This window comes from Heterocephalus glaber, unplaced genomic scaffold (assembly GCF_053883595.1).
Source record: "Heterocephalus glaber isolate CG9 unplaced genomic scaffold, H.glaber_assembly_v1.0 deba00001461, whole genome shotgun sequence".
NCBI lineage: Eukaryota > Metazoa > Chordata > Mammalia > Rodentia > Bathyergidae > Heterocephalus > Heterocephalus glaber.
Genome location: NW_028258308.1, coordinates 41,832,632 through 41,849,444, shown reverse-complemented (window position 1 = coordinate 41,849,444; position 16,813 = coordinate 41,832,632). Strand labels below are relative to the sequence as shown.

At 37.7% G+C, this 16,813-nt stretch overlaps 1 protein-coding gene across 1 annotated transcript; it reads right to left on the bottom strand.

Annotated features, from left to right (window-relative positions):
* Positions 1–3,574: 3,574 nt before the first annotated feature.
* Positions 3,575–16,138, bottom strand: Ido1 (indoleamine 2,3-dioxygenase 1). The gene is made up of 10 exons (XM_004855319.3): positions 15,981–16,138; positions 13,775–13,870; positions 13,539–13,658; positions 9,799–9,917; positions 8,824–8,838; positions 7,130–7,229; positions 6,622–6,739; positions 5,532–5,583; positions 4,988–5,136; positions 3,575–4,031 (listed from the first exon to the last, which is right to left on the bottom strand). The coding sequence occupies exons 1-10, from the start codon at positions 16,077–16,079 to the stop codon at positions 3,676–3,678; spliced, it is 1,224 nt and encodes a 407-aa protein (XP_004855376.1). The 5' UTR covers positions 16,080–16,138; the 3' UTR covers positions 3,575–3,675.
* Between the last annotated feature and the right edge of the window lie 675 nt (positions 16,139–16,813).

Below are 16,813 nucleotides of genomic sequence, written 5' to 3'. Positions count from 1 at the left end.
ACCAGTAGGACCATGCATTGAAGGGAAGACTGGGATCCTGACCTCTTCCTCTCTTCTGCTTCCAGCCACCATCAGCTGAGCTGCTTTGCTCCACCACATACTCCTGACCGAAGTGCTCTGCCTCACCCTAGGCCCACAACCAGTGGAGCCACCTCAGCAAGGATAAACAATTCTGAGACTTTGAGCCAAAATAAACCCTTCATTCTTTAAGTTGACTTTTCTTAAGTATTTTTTCACTGTGACCCAAAGCTGATTAACATACCCAACTTGTGATATTTTGCTGTTAGCAACAGAAAAATGGACAAAGATAATGGGAGCCTGGCTACTAATTTACTATGTCTAGTTAAGACCTTCTCCAGTAATAGGCTGCCAGCTTCACCCTCTGTTGATCACTCCACTCACAGAGAGGCCCTCACTGTGACAAGCAGAGACTGGGTGGTACAGGGTGTGACATAAAAGCTTCTTTAGAGACATATCCAATACTTTGCTTTGTATTTCTCAATCCAGATGTAAATTCATTAGTGGAAAACCAAGAATCTCATTTTCTATTATTTGGCCAAAAGAGGGAGGCTCTGGAATAAGTGTCCATACCTTGTGTAGGAAATTCTGAAGTTTATTTCTAGTGCAGTGTCTGTGACAATGACCCGGCATCCTCCTCCTTCCACTCTATTTCTCTCCTCCAAGTCAGAACAGATCTGGTGCCCTAAAGGTGAGGATGCAGGGCTTTGCTCTAAGGATCAAGATGGTCTACATCTCAAGGTGATTGGCATGAATTAGGTAACTCTGAAATGATAAAACTCCTAAAATACAACCTCCTAGAGCTTTGGGGACAGAACAACCAGCACAGTGGGCAGGAAAACTCAGAAAGTGTCTTGACCTGGAGTCACTAAGTGATACTTGGCAACAGGACTGACCTATATTGAAGTTGGTGCTTTGTACTTTCTTAACACTTCACACATTATACCTCACACATCATTCCTCACAGTAGTCTTGTGATACAGGAAGGGCACATGTCTTAGTTACTTTTCTCTCCTTGCTGACACAAAATACTCAACACCTAAAGTTAAAGAAGAAAAGATTTATTTAGCTCACAATTTGTAGAGGTGTCAGTCCATCACTGGCTGGCTGCAAGGCAAGATGACATGGCAGACAGGAATAGCAGAGGAGAAACAGTTCATGGTAGCAGAAAATAACAAAAGCGAGCACGAGACTTTAGCAGCTTTTATCTGCCTCTTTTATAGTCTATCTAGGCTCCCGGATTAGGGTGGTGACAAACTAATCAGTGGACTGCTTTAGTAATCACACATCCTTAATCCCAGGATTGCCCCATGAATCAATCACACACTGTAGATCCAGCCACCTCTTAAAAGGCCCCACCTATGATCACATGAGGCTTTGGAGGGACATCCAGATCACAAACAACAATAGCAAGTATTATTATGCTCATCTTACAAAAATATAAAGGACGTCCTTCAGGTCACAAAGTTGATGCATGTCCAAGGTAGAGCCTACATGTCAATCACCTCACTCAGAATTTTCCTACTACATAGAACTCTAACAATGTCATAGCCTTTCTGGTTGTCCTTTTGAAGTTACTCACAGGTACAGTTAGTTGTATATATGTACTCAGAATTATTATGGTTTAGATCTAGAATGTCCTCCAAAAACCTTATGTTCAGAGGTGGGCTTTGGGAAGGTGATTGGCTCATAGTGGCAGTATGCTCATCAGTAGATGAATCCATAGGTAAATGTGCCCTTAGCAAGTGGAGTCTGGTCTGAAGGGGCCGGTCACTGGAAGCATGACCTGGAAGGGGATATATCCTTCCACAGCTCCTCCCTTCTGTCATTGCTTCCTGGCTGTCATAGGTTTAGCCATTTTTTCTCTTCTGTGTCCCTCTGCCAAAGTGCTTCTGCCTTAGGCCAAGCTGACCATGGACTAAGAATGTGAGACAAAATGAATATTTCCTTTTTAAAGTTATGATTATCGTGTATTTTGTCCCAGTATTGAAAAGTAAGACAACTGTGTAGGTGTATAGATACAATACATATACATTTTTCATTATAAAATTTTATGGCATACTCTGCAAAATCATTGACAAGAAGAAAAAAGGATAAAATACAGCCTGCCACATACACATGGCTTCCATTGACATTTCCCTGGATTTTCCAGGGAATCAAATGAAATCTTCTTTGATTACAGGGGAATAGAGTATATTTGAGGAGCAATGTTTAAATGGTATTTAGAAGTTTGAGCACATTTCCTTCCTTAAATTTCATGTACTTGTTTAAATTCCTGTCTTATTTTCCATCTCAGAGCTGGAGTTTTCATGAACTCAAAGTACTTGCTAAACACCCATGGGACCATTACAAGGTATTTCTTCTCCTACTTTTTATAACACCCCTCATATCTGGCTTGCTACTTTTTTCAGTTTTGTTTTTTAATAGTACATATTTGCAGTACATAATGATTACATTCTTCCTGGAGTCAGTACATGGATGTGCTCTGTCTTATTTCTTCTTTTATCCTCTTCCCCTCCTTATCCCTTTTCCTTCATCTTTTATCTCCCTTCCATTTTGCAAAAGATCTATCTTCATTTTCTCTATTATCTACCTTTTATTTTTCTTTTTTTTATGTTTCACATTTCTCATATAAGCATATGTGTCTGATTAATTCACTGAACATTTTGGTCTCCAGTTGCATCCATTTTCCTACAAATGTACCAGGTGTCTCCTTCTTTCAGACAGAGTAGCGTTTGTGTCCTGAGAGATCCTGCCAGGTCATCTCAGCTCCTCTCCTCACCCAAAGTTCCTCTCTATTACCCTACTATATTCTGAGCAGAATGGGAAAAAGATGAGTGTTGTCAAGAAAATCAAAAGTCCTTCCTATTTGTAACTAATTCTATGACCCTAAATAAATTACTTTACCACCAAAGGCACAACTTTGTCATAGTTAAAATGCAGAGGTAGCTAAGACAACTTACATTTCTCCCAAGCCCTAACTGTATGGAATTCCATCATTAAATAAACCAATTCCACAGTGTGAATGTCCAGTGACCTGATCTCTCAAGAGAAATTATATTTCAAAGGTGATATTTCCTCTTAGGTTCAATACATATATTCATACATTTCTTCATTCTTTGATATATTCATTTATCAGGTTTTCAAGTGTCTTATAAGAGCTGAGTCTGATGAACCATAAGGTCTCTGGCATCCTGAAGTTTATCATGCAATGAGAATGTGGCCAAGCAGACAGGCAAGAAAGTATGATATAAGAAAGTATGATGTTACCATTTTCAAACCCAGGAGAATATTAGCTCTCTGAAGGGTCAGGGTGGGAAGTATATCTTCTCTGGAGGAATATTTAATTAGAATTAAAAATGAAGCAAATTTTATTACATCTTATATTATTTTTATTTGTGTAATTTCATAATTATATTCTAATAATAAATATATCCCACAAAATGTCTAATATTAGCTCTTTCAACCTTACATAGTTTTCTTTTGGTAATTTCCTATGAGAAATACACAGAAAACAGAAAAAGATATTTGAAAATCTTTTACAGTGGATCACCAGTAAATTTTTGCATGTTATTAATTCATGAGTCTGATGTAATGAGCAGTTACAGGAATAGATGAAGATTTATAGGCATTGCTGACACCCTTGCTAGAGCGAGATTAACGGTCCTTCAAAAGGGATTCCATGGTTTTTGTTCTTATAGTCTTTAGGACTTTCATGAAATCAGTGCCTCCTGTTCCTCTGTTTCCCTGTTCCGATTGCTCACTGGTGGTTTCCTCCTCCCTGGACTGCTTCTTTGCAGGATCTAGAATGTAAATCTTCACTATTCCCAAATGGTAGTTCCGCAGAGAGACCAGAGCTTGCACACACTTATCATAAGCTTCCTTCAAGTTAGCACTGCCTCTGGAAAGGACGAACTCACGGGCTGATGGACAGGACTCCAGGAAAGAGAGGAATTCCTGGTGTCCAAATGGCATATATGTTCGCATGTCCTTGAGGAACTCAGCTGCAGGTCCTAAAGGGCAGGACAGAGACATATGACCAGGATACCACAGTCTTCCCAAGCCAGGGCCAAAGGCAGAGCAAGATCAGAACGGTAGGAGATCACACATTCAAGCCCCAGCAGGAGGCTCCTCTTTGAAGGCTGAACTGCTATTACTTTTGCTACTAGCAATGCTAATTATTGAAACTATTACTATTTCTGAAAATAGTGCAAAACTCATTTTTCATAATAAGGATTTTTCTCTGCGTGTTCTTTCACATTTGCTACTATATTTGCTCTTCCAAGAGAGTGTTGGTGTAGACAGGGTATATTTAATCTGCACTTGCCAGATCATGACACTGAGTCCAAAGGAGTTTAAAGTATCATTTTTTAAAATGTATCTTAATTAAGAAAAAGTATATTTTCATCTAAGTCAATGGTTTTCCCTCTGTTAAATAGAAGCTTAAGAAAACAGAGAGAGATAGAAAGAAGGTTTGCTCCCCTCCTTCTTCAAAACCCCGGAAGAAATATAATGAACATGGTTCATTGACCTTGGTGCAGACATGGCTCTGACTGCCAGCCACACCAGCAGTGCCAGGCCTCTCCTGTCAGAGAGTCTCAGCAGCCCTACCTTCTGCCCACAGTTGGGTATCTTTTCCAGAAGACTTTCTAAATCTGACCACACATTTTCAGAATATGTGACACTGGCTTCTCCAGAGGTAACCAGGGCTTCATTCCATGCTCAAGTCTCACAATTTGGAGAATGATAAAGTCAGTTTGACTTTTGACTCTCCCACTTCCTAGTTGGTCAGCAGGAGCTAGTCTGCTTCTTCATCTGTGAAATGGGATCATGGCTATGTGGTCCATGCTTCACTGATTCTCTTAAAATCAACAAGTAAGCTAAGATGCAGATAAAAAAAAATTTTCTTGAAAGAAAGTAGTGATTGCATTGAGGCAAGAGATAATTATTTTTTTCATTTCCCACCTACCTCTGCCGGTGGTCTGCCCGATGCCCAGAACCACGTCGAGGCACTGAAAGATGCTGCTTTGCCCCGCACTGCCCCCCGAAAACTGCCTGGGCGTGTCCCAGACACCCTGGTACAGCAGGCCCTCAGGCAGCTCTGGGTTGCCTTTCCAACTAGGCAACAAAGGAAAGAAAAGTCAGTTTATGGATTAACTGACAATTTTCAGAAATTTTGCACCAGAGGTTAAAAAAAGAAAAATGATACATTTCATGACTCTTCTTCCATATCCCCTACTAATTTTCATGCATAAGAACAAGAAATAGCATATATTCTCAGAAAGGAACCTTATCTTTGCAGTAACACAAATCATTCACTAGTTTCTCCGGACCCCTCCCAGCATCCTTGGCCTAGTACTAACTGAAAATATCATCTGTTCTTTCTCTACAATATGTGTTTTAGGCTAGAAACAGTGATCTAAACCCAACAAATACTGGGACCATCAATAAAAATTTGGAGTGCTCTTTCTATTAATTGAGAGATAAAAAAATTTAAGGAAACAACTACATACCCAGACAAATATATGCGAAGAACTTTGTAAAATAGATTTGGGTCCACATAGCCTGGAAAAAGATAGAAAGTGTTCGGTTTAACAGTATTCAACAGGAAATCCAAAGTGTGAAGAAAGGACAGTATTTCAGTGGAGGCCACAGGAAATGCATCAGGGCCTCTGCACCTAGGAGGTCCCCAGGGACCAGCTTGTTCTGCTGCCCACCACTTGTGAGCACAGAAGGGCTGTGCTGAGGCTGCTACAGAGCACTGACAAAGAGTCGCCTGCCCACTGCTATGCGTCCTCAGGTCAGTTAAACTGTCAACAATTACTTATTTCCTTCGCATCACTTTAGGTGCTCACAACAGATAAACTGATGCTAGAACCAAGTCAAGGCTAGAGTGAATCATGAGTCCTTGGGTTCCATCCTGAGCACTGCAAATAAATACTGAATTAATTACCTAACTAAATTCAGTCTCTCCATAGACCACACCCCAGGATCTCTTTCTCCATACATTACACATTTGATTCGAAGGCATATCTACCTGCCAAAGAGTAAAACTCAGTAACTCCAAGTCCAGGAATAAACACTCACAAATTTGTGAAATTTATCTTGTAGGGTGTATGTCTTTTTGTAAACAGCTGTTTAAGAACTTTTTTTAGTAGTTTATTTAGCTGTTAATTTCAACAGCCTTTGGCCTCAGTGAATTTTTTCTGATGTTAGTGACCTTGAATAGAAATAGAATTAGCAGAGAGCCATGGTTATCAGAAGCTGACTTTCCAGAACTGCTTGGATTATAGTAGCAGAGGAGGCAGCTCCTTAGAGTACAATAGGCCCAGCTTGGACTCTGCCTTCCCTGTTTACGACCTAAACAACCTAATGTCATTTATGGTTTCTCTTTGAACATAAACTCCTTTACCCATAAAATGGAGCTAATGAAGCCTACCACAGGGAAAGTATAATGATTTACTGAGATAAAATACATCAGTGGGAATACCCTAAGTGATAGTTGGTTTTTGCTTCCTTTTTTTTTTTCAACAATTCTACACTTCAGACAATCAGGGGCTCTCAACTGTGAGCTTCAACTGTTGTACTGTTCATGGCACTTGCCATTGATCTTCTTAAACACTTCCCGGGCGTTTTTTAGGCAGTCAGCCATATCTAGAAGTGCAATTTGCAGAGCTTCCTCATCCTGTTGTTGTACTGCTCTTAGTACAGTGGGAATTACCTGACAAAGAAAAGAAAAAAGGCAAATACATATGACTTTGTAGCACTAAACACTACCACTGAAAAGACTTTTCTGGTCTTAATCCACAAATTAAATCTATGCTTTCCTTTCTATTTTCAAAAGTCAAAACCATTGAATTTATTGTTATTTATTAATAATAAATTGCAATTATTAAACCTTATAGGAATTTCATATTTGACTTTAAACATATGGCCTTTAGATATTATATTTTAGGTTTTACCCAAAGAATAATAAAATGTTTCTATTAGATGATCTATTAAGCCATTTAATGCTGTACTTAAGACAAAGCCAATGCATGTTACTATATCTCATTTGCTAACCTCTGTGCATGTGAATTGACATGAAATTTGTAGGTGTGAATAAACGTACTTTAATTGCAGAAAAAGCTGCTGTCTCCACCAACAGAGAAACTAGGAAGAAACCTTTACTGCAGTCTCCACCGGGGAATGAAAACAGAATGTCCATGTTCCTAAGAAAATCCATTAAAGCAAACAAGAAAATTGGCAAAGATACTGGTATATATGTAAAGTAACTTATACTTTTCATGAGCTTTTATTTAGCCTGTTTTATTTTCAAAATGATTTTGCAAGAGGCATATGGTATATCTTAATATCTCCACTATATGTTTGGTAATATTAAGGAATCAGCAAAAGGGTTTGGAGTGTTCCTCAATGGTAAAGCATTTGTCTAGCACCCTCAGCACCAAAAGAAAACAAATGAAAAGGGAAGGAAATAAAAGCTATATTAGGCCTATTGTCTAAAATCAAATAATTAATAATAAGTCAGATTATGCTGGGACTTGGAATTTTATTCCAGAACTTGGAATTGCAGTCCCTCAAAATTGATTGGTTTGTGTTATTCTATTAACTTTTCACAGGCAAGTTCATTATGATAGATGTACACTTGACATTAATAGATGAATTTTTGAGGTAGACTTTTAAGGAGTAATCTTTTCATTTAAATAAATATATTTATGTATATATTTTTATCTGTGACCATGATTCAATTTCTCAGTAGTTTATCTGCTTTAAGAGGGAATTGATGGACAAATTCAAATAACTGGTTAGACTCTATTTTTCTTTTCTGTTGAGGTTTTGGCACTGGAGGAAACATACTCCTGGTGTCTCGAGGTGTATGACTTGTTTTATGCTAGTTACATGGGTTCTGAAGCCGGACAATACCTGAAACTTATTTGCTGCATGGTCCTGGGCAAGACATCATCAGTCTCTATCTTTGGGATAGATGGTATTGTTCTTCTGTCTACAACTTTTTTACTTAAAGAAACTCTTTAAACTCCTGATTATAGCCAGCAAAAGTCTACATAATCTTTCTATAAATGTATTTATTCTTCTCTTTCTTATACTGTTATTCACATCAATAACTATACTCACAACAATGATCCTTCAACTCTGATAATACGCAAAAAATTTTATCCCTTCATGGCCTCCACATTTATGATTCTCTAAACACTCATCATTTCCATCTCCTAGCTGATTTCTACTCAGTCTTCTGAACTTTTAAGATTTTTATTTGAGTAGAGCTCCTAGTCTCCTTATCCCTTCTCCTAATCATATGACATTATGCAATTTTCATATGTCTCCTTTCCCTCCATTAGTCTGTCTTCACCCGGGCAGAATAATATTTGTATTTACCTTAATTTCTTGAGCTCTTATCTGTATTTAGTACATAAGTTAAGGGTTAGATAAAAAATAACAGGTACAAGGCTATTTATTGACATAGCCTACTTGCTCTGGCCACAGAGGTCATTAGGTCACAGATACATAGATTTATTTGCAATTTGTATTTATACATATTATTTACATACATATGAATATTTTCATATTTTTAATGTTTTTATAGTTAACAATATCAAAGAGACATCAGTATTATTATACCCATAGACATAGTTGAGGACCTATTATTCATTCTTTAAATAATTGCTTAAATTACTTTTTGCCTGAATTCAATCAGCCATTCAAAAATGCATTTGAGTTAAATTGATAAAACTAAATTTATTTTAATAACAAATGACTCTTACAATGAAAGAAAAATCAAATACTTACTCATAGGTCATTGGCCTAATGAAAGCAGCCATGATGTGATGAAAAGAAAGAAAAACAATTTAAACTGACATGAGATTCAGTTATTGTTACTTGATTGAATACTACTGATTTATCAGAGTTAAGACATAGGCAAAAAGAAAAAATACTTTTTCAGTTATACAAGGTTGTACTGCAGCCATTTAAGTTACAAGTGAAATTTTAAAAATTAAATATGAAAGGAACACACATAGATAGTCAAAATTAGTTGTTCCTACTAAGAAACTTTCTAGATCAAATCCTTTCATTTTATGGCATCTCCCTTTGCAGGTTATTCCTTACAGGATACCCGCCTAGAGCCACAGGACATTGTGATCCTCTTGTCCCTTTATCTTGGCAAATCCCATCACTAAGAAGACCCTGACCAGGTGCAGTGAAATCCCAGACATTATTACTTGTCCTCCCAAGATGGACTGACTTAAAGGCCAGTGGCTATGCAAAATTGAACATGTAGAATCTCAAAAGCATGTCAACCAAAAGAAGCCAGACACAGAAGAGTACGTACTCTATGGCTTCAATAGTATAAAATCCAGCAACAAAACCTACTAATTTTTTGTACAAAGCCAAAGCATTTTTTATAAGACAAATTAGAATCCAGTGGCCTAGGGCAGAAAAGAGAACTGGATAGGAATGAGCAAAAAGAATTTTCAGAGGTAACTGAAGTACTCTCTATCTTGCTTGGCATGGTATTACCTGTAATGTGAATACAAGAGTCTAATTCTCAGTGAATACTTAGGATCTCCGTGGGTGGTAGTGTACGCTGATTTCACACTTCTCTTCCATTTACGTACAATATATTTGTAGTGTCAGACACAATGGTCCAAGAAACAATACCCAACAACAGAGAAGCTGGGCTGCCAAAACTTAAACCAATAAAAATATCTCCTTTGATTGAAACACTCTGAACTATGGCTCCTCTTAAAATTACAGTGTACATACCCACTGGGATCTTTTTTCTTCCAGTTTGCCAGCACACAGTCTGCATAAACCAGAATGGGAGGCAGACCCAACTTCTCCGAGAGTTCACAGTAAGGCACAGCGATATTGCTCGGCAGGACCTAATTAAAGCACAGTTGTTAGTTTTCCACTGAAGTGCCTCTCATCTTCAGCTTCCTGGCTGCCAAAACATTAGGTTTTCTATATAATGGGACTCTGAAAGCAAATAAATGTATTTTTTCTTCCATATTTCATAATTTAACCCAGTAATTATTAAATATTCATGATTTGGATGTACATGAGGGGGCATAATTTGGCCATATGGAGGGAAAAGTGCAAAGCAACTCTGCCTGCTTTACTTTCTACAGCCTGGTGTCTTTCCCTTTCTGATGGCTTTATGAGATATTTTCATTCCATCATTCATCCAACCACCCCATGAACATTTGTTAAATAATTTTTCTAGGTGAGACACCACATTATCCACTGGCAATAAATAAATAATAAAATAAATTGTCTCACAGATGCCTGAAGTCTCTGTAATTAAGAGTTTTGGACATGATACATGCAGAAAGTGTAAATAGGTTTCTGCTTTTGGAGTTCAGTGAAGAAGGAAATTCTCTTGGATGACTTTTTTTTTAAATAAGATTCACTAGGGATATTGTTGGGTGCTTAGCTACCAAAACTTACTCTTAACCGAAGGAGGAAGCTTCTTTTATTTGTTATATGAGCCACCAGGAGTGGTCCTGGAACCAAATACCCAACACTTACAACCTAAAGGCTCATGGTTTCAGACTAGGCAGCTAAGGTTGGCCAGCTCCAGCTCCAACTCCAACCCCAAGGCAGAGACATCAAGTGGCACACCTCATGACAGCCAGAAGTAGAGAGAACATGAAGAGTCACAGAGAACGAGGAAGTGGCCGGGAACAAAACTCTACCCTTCCAGGCCACAATCCCAATGTGTGACCCAGCTTCAACCAGGCCGCACTTTCTAGCAGCACTTTTAGCTATGAACTCACTGGTGGATTAATGCTTTGATGAATTTAGTGCCCTGGTGATATAATCTGATGTAATCACCTTCCAAAAGCCCCACCTCTGAACACACGAGACCTTTGGAGGATACTTTTGATCTAAACCACAACAACTGACTTTGTCTTTCCCTGAAGAAACATCTTAGCTGTCAGTTCTTCCCTGTTCCTTTCAAAGTGAAACCACAGCTCACACCTTTTCTCCACAACTATTTCTTTCTGAGCCTGCTACTCATAAAACTCTGCTGTGTGATTGGCACACATTAAAAGGCCTCTGCCCCCACAAGACAGTCCTCCAGTTATCTAGTGCCACTCTTCCTGGATGTGAAGAAAGAGGTCTTACCTGGTAGCTCTTCCAGCTAGCCATTGGCTTCCTCCTATCAGGCATGTTCTCCAGCAGATCCAGTAGCCATGAAGCTAACACTGTATCATTTATCTCCCTAACTTCATTATCTAACCATCACCTGCTTTAGAACTGGACAGTCTCATTGACAGCCTGTGACAAGAACACACATATCTAACCAGGGAAAGATAAGAACAGAGAACAGTCTGGTGTGCAGAACTTCAGTGGTAGAGATGGTATAACAGTTCACCCCACACCAGTTGTTTTTATTTTAATCTTAGGAGTTGTAATCCAAGTGGCTTCAGATTAGTTTAATGAACTTGGTGATGTATTTAACTCAGAGAACAAAGTGTTAGGACAGAATCTCTGACCATCAAGTTACCCTTGTGTGCTTTCCTTTGCAGTTTGTGCTTCTAGAGACTGAAAGATTTGGCTGGCAAACTATTTACATATCTTTTAAAAGGAAATAAGTTATGTCATTCCTAATTTGGAGAAAAGATCAGTGGAGATAAAAGGCCAAAAGTTTAATAGAATAGTTACCTTTAAATGAAAAAGAGAATGTTCCAACAGGTTTATTATAATCACTCTCACAGCTGTTAGGAAACTCAGATGCTAGTTTGTTGCCTATTCTCAAGAAAAAATGTGCCTTATGTTGACTTCTGTTCTTTTTATTTATTTTCCCTATAATTTCCTTATTAATTTTTTGTACCTTTTGCACTGTTGCTTCCTAAGAACCTTTTCAGAGTGATGGAGTGTACAAAACTATGATAAATTACAAATATATTTTCTAATTTTCTTTCATAATTCTGATTAATGTATTATTTCTCAAGACACTCTGGTCTCTATGATTTTTGCTAGTGCTTTCTGTCTTTCCTTTCTGTTTCAAGTATCCTTGTTCCTTATGACCACACCCACCGCTATTTCATCCTCTGGCCTCTTGCTCAGAGCTCCCAGCACACCATGAACTTCATTATGATATGTACACAACACCTGCAGACTTAGCTAACCATTCTAGATAAGATTGTGCACTTACATAAAATTTAAGTTAAACTTAACATTAGAATTAGCCTTATGTTTTTTACATCACACAGAATGTGTGATGAGGGCTATAGTAAAGTACAAGGTATTCCCAGAACAACTTCTCTATATGTCTGGAGATGACTCATCACACAGGGATTATGTACTGATTTGTCTTTAAGCAGGATGTGAAGAACAACAAAAAAATACCTAGATAAGACATCAATTAACCTTACTAGAAAAGATAAGATTCCTAAATGGCAGAAAATGCTTTTGGAATCTATATATTTGTGATTTAAAGTTTAGGTATTATAATCTGCAATAGTTTCATGTGATTACAAAGGACAAATAAAATACAAGATGCTCAATAAATTTGCATATTTTATGACATATATATATATATATATATAAAAAAAACATCGTTTATCTGAAATTCACATTTCAACAGGCCTCCTGTTTTTCTACTGACCTAAACTGGCATTCCTACATAGGAGGGGAGTATAAGGACTGGAGCTGCACTACTGGACAAATAACGGACACAGGCATCTTGGAATTCTCCCATTCATCTGTCCCACACCAGTCCCTAGGAAGGGTTACTGCAAAAACCTTTTGGTTGGTTTGATAGTAAAACTGCCATCAAGGCTAATAATTTTTAGCAGCTATAGGCTCATAATTGATGCTGTTATATAAAATGAGACCATGACTAAGCTAAAAATGCATATATATAAACATACATATAAAATGACATATTTTAATCTATATATTTTGCAACTAATGTTATTTAATGTTAATAATGGTAGAGTGAAACCAACATGTTCTTCTATGTTGACACCTATAAGCCCTTTAGCCTTAACTAAGAAGAATTATTCAAAGATACTCATTGTAGTGTCATTTATCAAAGGGAAATATTAAAAACAAGTAAAATGTTTAGCAATAGAGGACATAGTAAATAAAGTTCAAGAACTCAATGAAAAATTATGGTCTTGAATGACTAGGATTATTGTGTAGAACCTAGAAAATGTTCACGGTGTAAATTAAGTTACACAAAGAGGCTGTATATGTATATGTAAGAAAAGGAGCAACCGTGCTATATAAGTAAAATAGTAAACTATAGTGATGATAGCACTTGGCAAGGTAAGACCATAAGTGGTGTTTTCTTTTCCTCTTTTCCCTCTTCTCCAAACTTTTGAAATACAGCTATAATGCTACTCAGAATTTTTTTTCTTATCTACAGCCTACCACATGCTGAGCTATACCTTCAACAATTGAAAGTTTTTACACTAAGTGTTAATTGCATTTCATTTCATGTAAATGAAAATCCATTGTGTACCATAGGGAACATCAGTAAATCTCCAAACCTTTCGGACATCCCCATCTCCTCGGTTCCACACATAGGCCATGGTAATGAAGCCCAGAGCTAAGTGTGCGAGGCGCTGTTGGTCATGCTCCTTGAGATCATCAGTGCTGAGCATTGGTAGCTGAGAACAGATGGAGAGATTTCACTACAGTCAATCTGTGAGGGCTTACATTTCCAACCAATGACACTGTGAAGAAGTTACACAAGAAGCAGACAGGTGAAATTCATATTTCAAACCTTCTCAACTTCTTCACGAAATTGGCCAGTCTTAATCAGTTCTGGTAGATCTTTAGCAATCAAAATCCAGGCATTATATTCATCAGGCAGCTCCTCCTGGAAAAAGCAAACAAAAAAATTAGGACTTTGCTTTGCTAATGAAAGTCACTGAACTCTCTCATTGGCCTCTCACCCACAGCCTACTTGGCCTTTTCCTCCCTTTATTTACTAAGTCTTCTATTGCTAGACACTGTTCTGGCAAGCACTGACTGTCCAGAAGCACTGCACTACCTGAGGGACAGGCAGAACTCAAATCTTTCTCTGAGCTCCTCCACTTCCTTTCTTCCAACACTTCCACTTGCCTGTTTTCAAAATTCAGCTCTAGAGTCCTCCTGAAACCTTCCTTACTTCTCCATTCGACAACAGCCTCTTCCAGGATAAATCCTATGATTTTGGGTTTTTGTGTTATTATCTGCTACTTTTATTTTTCTTCTCAGCTAGATTTGAAATTCTTTGAAAGAAAATGAGATGTATTAAATATCACTATTGGATTAGGTACTTTGCTCAAGAATGACATGTATTTCTCATTTACTTCTTCTAATGGTCCAGGAAGTTGTCTCTATATCATAAATGAAAGAACCCAGGCTCAAAAAGTTTATGTACCTTGTTTTGCATATCTGGTTTATTGTAATTCAAACATAAGTATCTCAAACTTTCATAGTCCATAGTCTTTTTATATCTCAGTGTGCAAGGTTTGTATTGTGTGCAAGGACTGTATTGTACTTTTAATTTTATATACCCTGCAAGATCTGGCATATTACTGGACACTCAGGAGATGCTATAAATAGGAGACCCCCCTTGTCCATGGAGCCTGTGTTCCAAGGGACTCCCAGGGATGCCTGAAGCTGCAAATAAATACCACTGAACCATAATACTATGGCTTTCCTGGACTTGCATCCTGCAATACATCGAATTCACTTTCCATCCCAACCAAGCACTTCCACATATTGTGACTGTGACTGGTGCAGTTTAAGATGTCACAGTAAATCTAGCAAAAATTTATTTTTCCTTCACAATTTCACTGATAGATTTGTTCTTACCACACATTTTAGTAACCTCAGCACATGATTTTTCTGTCTTTGTTAAATCAAAAACTTCTACCTTTGTTTCCTAAAGAAGCATTTTCTGGCTTCTCTTTGGAATATCTGAATTGTCAGAGATGTCACTATTCTTGTGTCTCTTGCTATGGCACAAGATTTTGGCCTTAGGTGAGTTTTATCCCAGCTGCTATGCCACTACATTAAGACTGTCTTACATAGTTCTGTCTCTCCTGTGCTGGGATCCAGTTCCATTTACCTCGAAAGGCAACAATTTCCTTATTATTCTGGTTCCTCTTTGTGGAGGTAGATATGAACACTGGGCACTTCCATACGGGTATCTCCCCTCTATCCTCTACATGTTTTTGACCATTAAAATATTGATGACAAATTGGTTTGCATGACATTCTTTGGAATTCAACTTAGGGAAAGTAGTTTTTAAGACAAGCATTTCCCCCTACATACCTTGTACTTTATAGCTAACACTTGCAAGATAAAAGAAAGGAGTTCACACTCTTTGAATCATACACCAGTAAACTACAAACGTTATTAATACAGCCCAAAAGTTACCTAAAGTATCATCTCATAAACCCAGTCATGTCAAGAATCAAATTAGCTCCAAACACTTTGTACAGATTAAGATATATCAATGCAGAAAGAGGCTTCCCTGTTACTAGAAGCCCATTTATAACACTGGCTTTTTCAAGTTGCCCTCTGAAAATGCACTTGTAATAAAACAACTCCTGATTTCTATAGTAATTTTTTTGTAGTGTCAAAAGACTCCCCATAGTTTTATGTCATCCTTCTCCATTTCTGTGCTAGGTAAGTAAAAATTACATACTTGACTCAGTTTCTAGGAATAAAACCTGAAAAACAGTAAACGAGACCCAGTTATTTAAATTCTGCTTCCAGAGCTGGGGATTTAGCTCAGTGGTTCCCGTGCCTGCCTCGCAGATGCAAGATCCCAAGTTTAATCCCCCCTACTACAGAAAAATAAAATAAAATAAATTCCGCTTCCATTTTGGCACTAACTTATCCATTACTTCACAATAGCTGTTCAGTAGAAGTTTACTTGCCCAGGTAATGAACAAGAATAAAACACATTTTCTCACATTTCACCAGTCTCTTACCAGTGGATTTGGCAGTGCAAAGCCCACATCTTCATCTATGTGGTGCTTTTTGAGGATTTCCCAAGAGCTTTCCATAGGGGAGGTTCTGTCCTGAGCCATTCTCAGTTTGCTCTACTGGCCCTCCTTGGCCTCTGAAAAGTTTCAGAAAGCATTTACTTTTTATAGTGACCGTAAGAGGCAGGAACTAAATATTAGCACATAAGCAGGGGAAAATAACTTCCACTTTGGGGATAGTTTCATTTTCTACCTTCTGTATTTGGAATTTGGTAAACAATAAAACCACACAAGTATTTTTATTCATCATATGAAGAAACTGAAAGTTAGTATTACATTCACCTCATTATCTCTGAGGAACACTATTGACTTACTTCCTTGTGGGAAGCCCCAAAGAGTCTACCCCAAAAAACAGCCATATAGAAGTGTTTAAGCTGGTACATACTTACAGTCCTAGGACTCTAGGAGGCTGAGGCAGAAGGATCACCAGTCTGAGTCCAGCCTGGGCAACTTGGTGACTTATCAAGACCCTGTCTATAAATAAATTAATAGGTGGTAGATATAGTTCAGTGTGAAGACTCTGGATTTGTTTAATCACCAGTACCACAAAAAACTAACTTTTAAAACTTAAATTTAAAATAAAAAGAATTTATCATTGCTATAATGCTAAATTACCATTTTGTTCTTTGTCTTTTGTTTTTCATTTAAGTTTCTAGAGATGTTTGAAAATATCAGCATCATTTCAGTAGCCTCTAAATACAACCAGGGAGATACTGAACTATTAGTCAATGGTCCTAAAGTATAAATATAGAGGAGTCCGTGAAGAATGGGAAAGATGT

Excerpts from the sequence above, each read along its gene's own strand:
- Ido1 (XM_004855319.3), bottom strand. The coding sequence starts at position 16,079 with ATGGCTCAGGACAGAACCTCCCCTATGGAAAGCTCTTGGGAAATCCTC. Across the intron at positions 13,659-13,774 it reads TTCGTGAAGAAGTTGAGAAG|CTACCAATGCTCAGCACTGA; the intron begins GTTTGAAATATG and ends ATCTGTTCTCAG. Across the intron at positions 4,032-4,987 it reads CGGGCAGACCACCGGCAGAG|GACCTGCAGCTGAGTTCCTC; the intron begins GTAGGTGGGAAA and ends CCTGCCCTTTAG.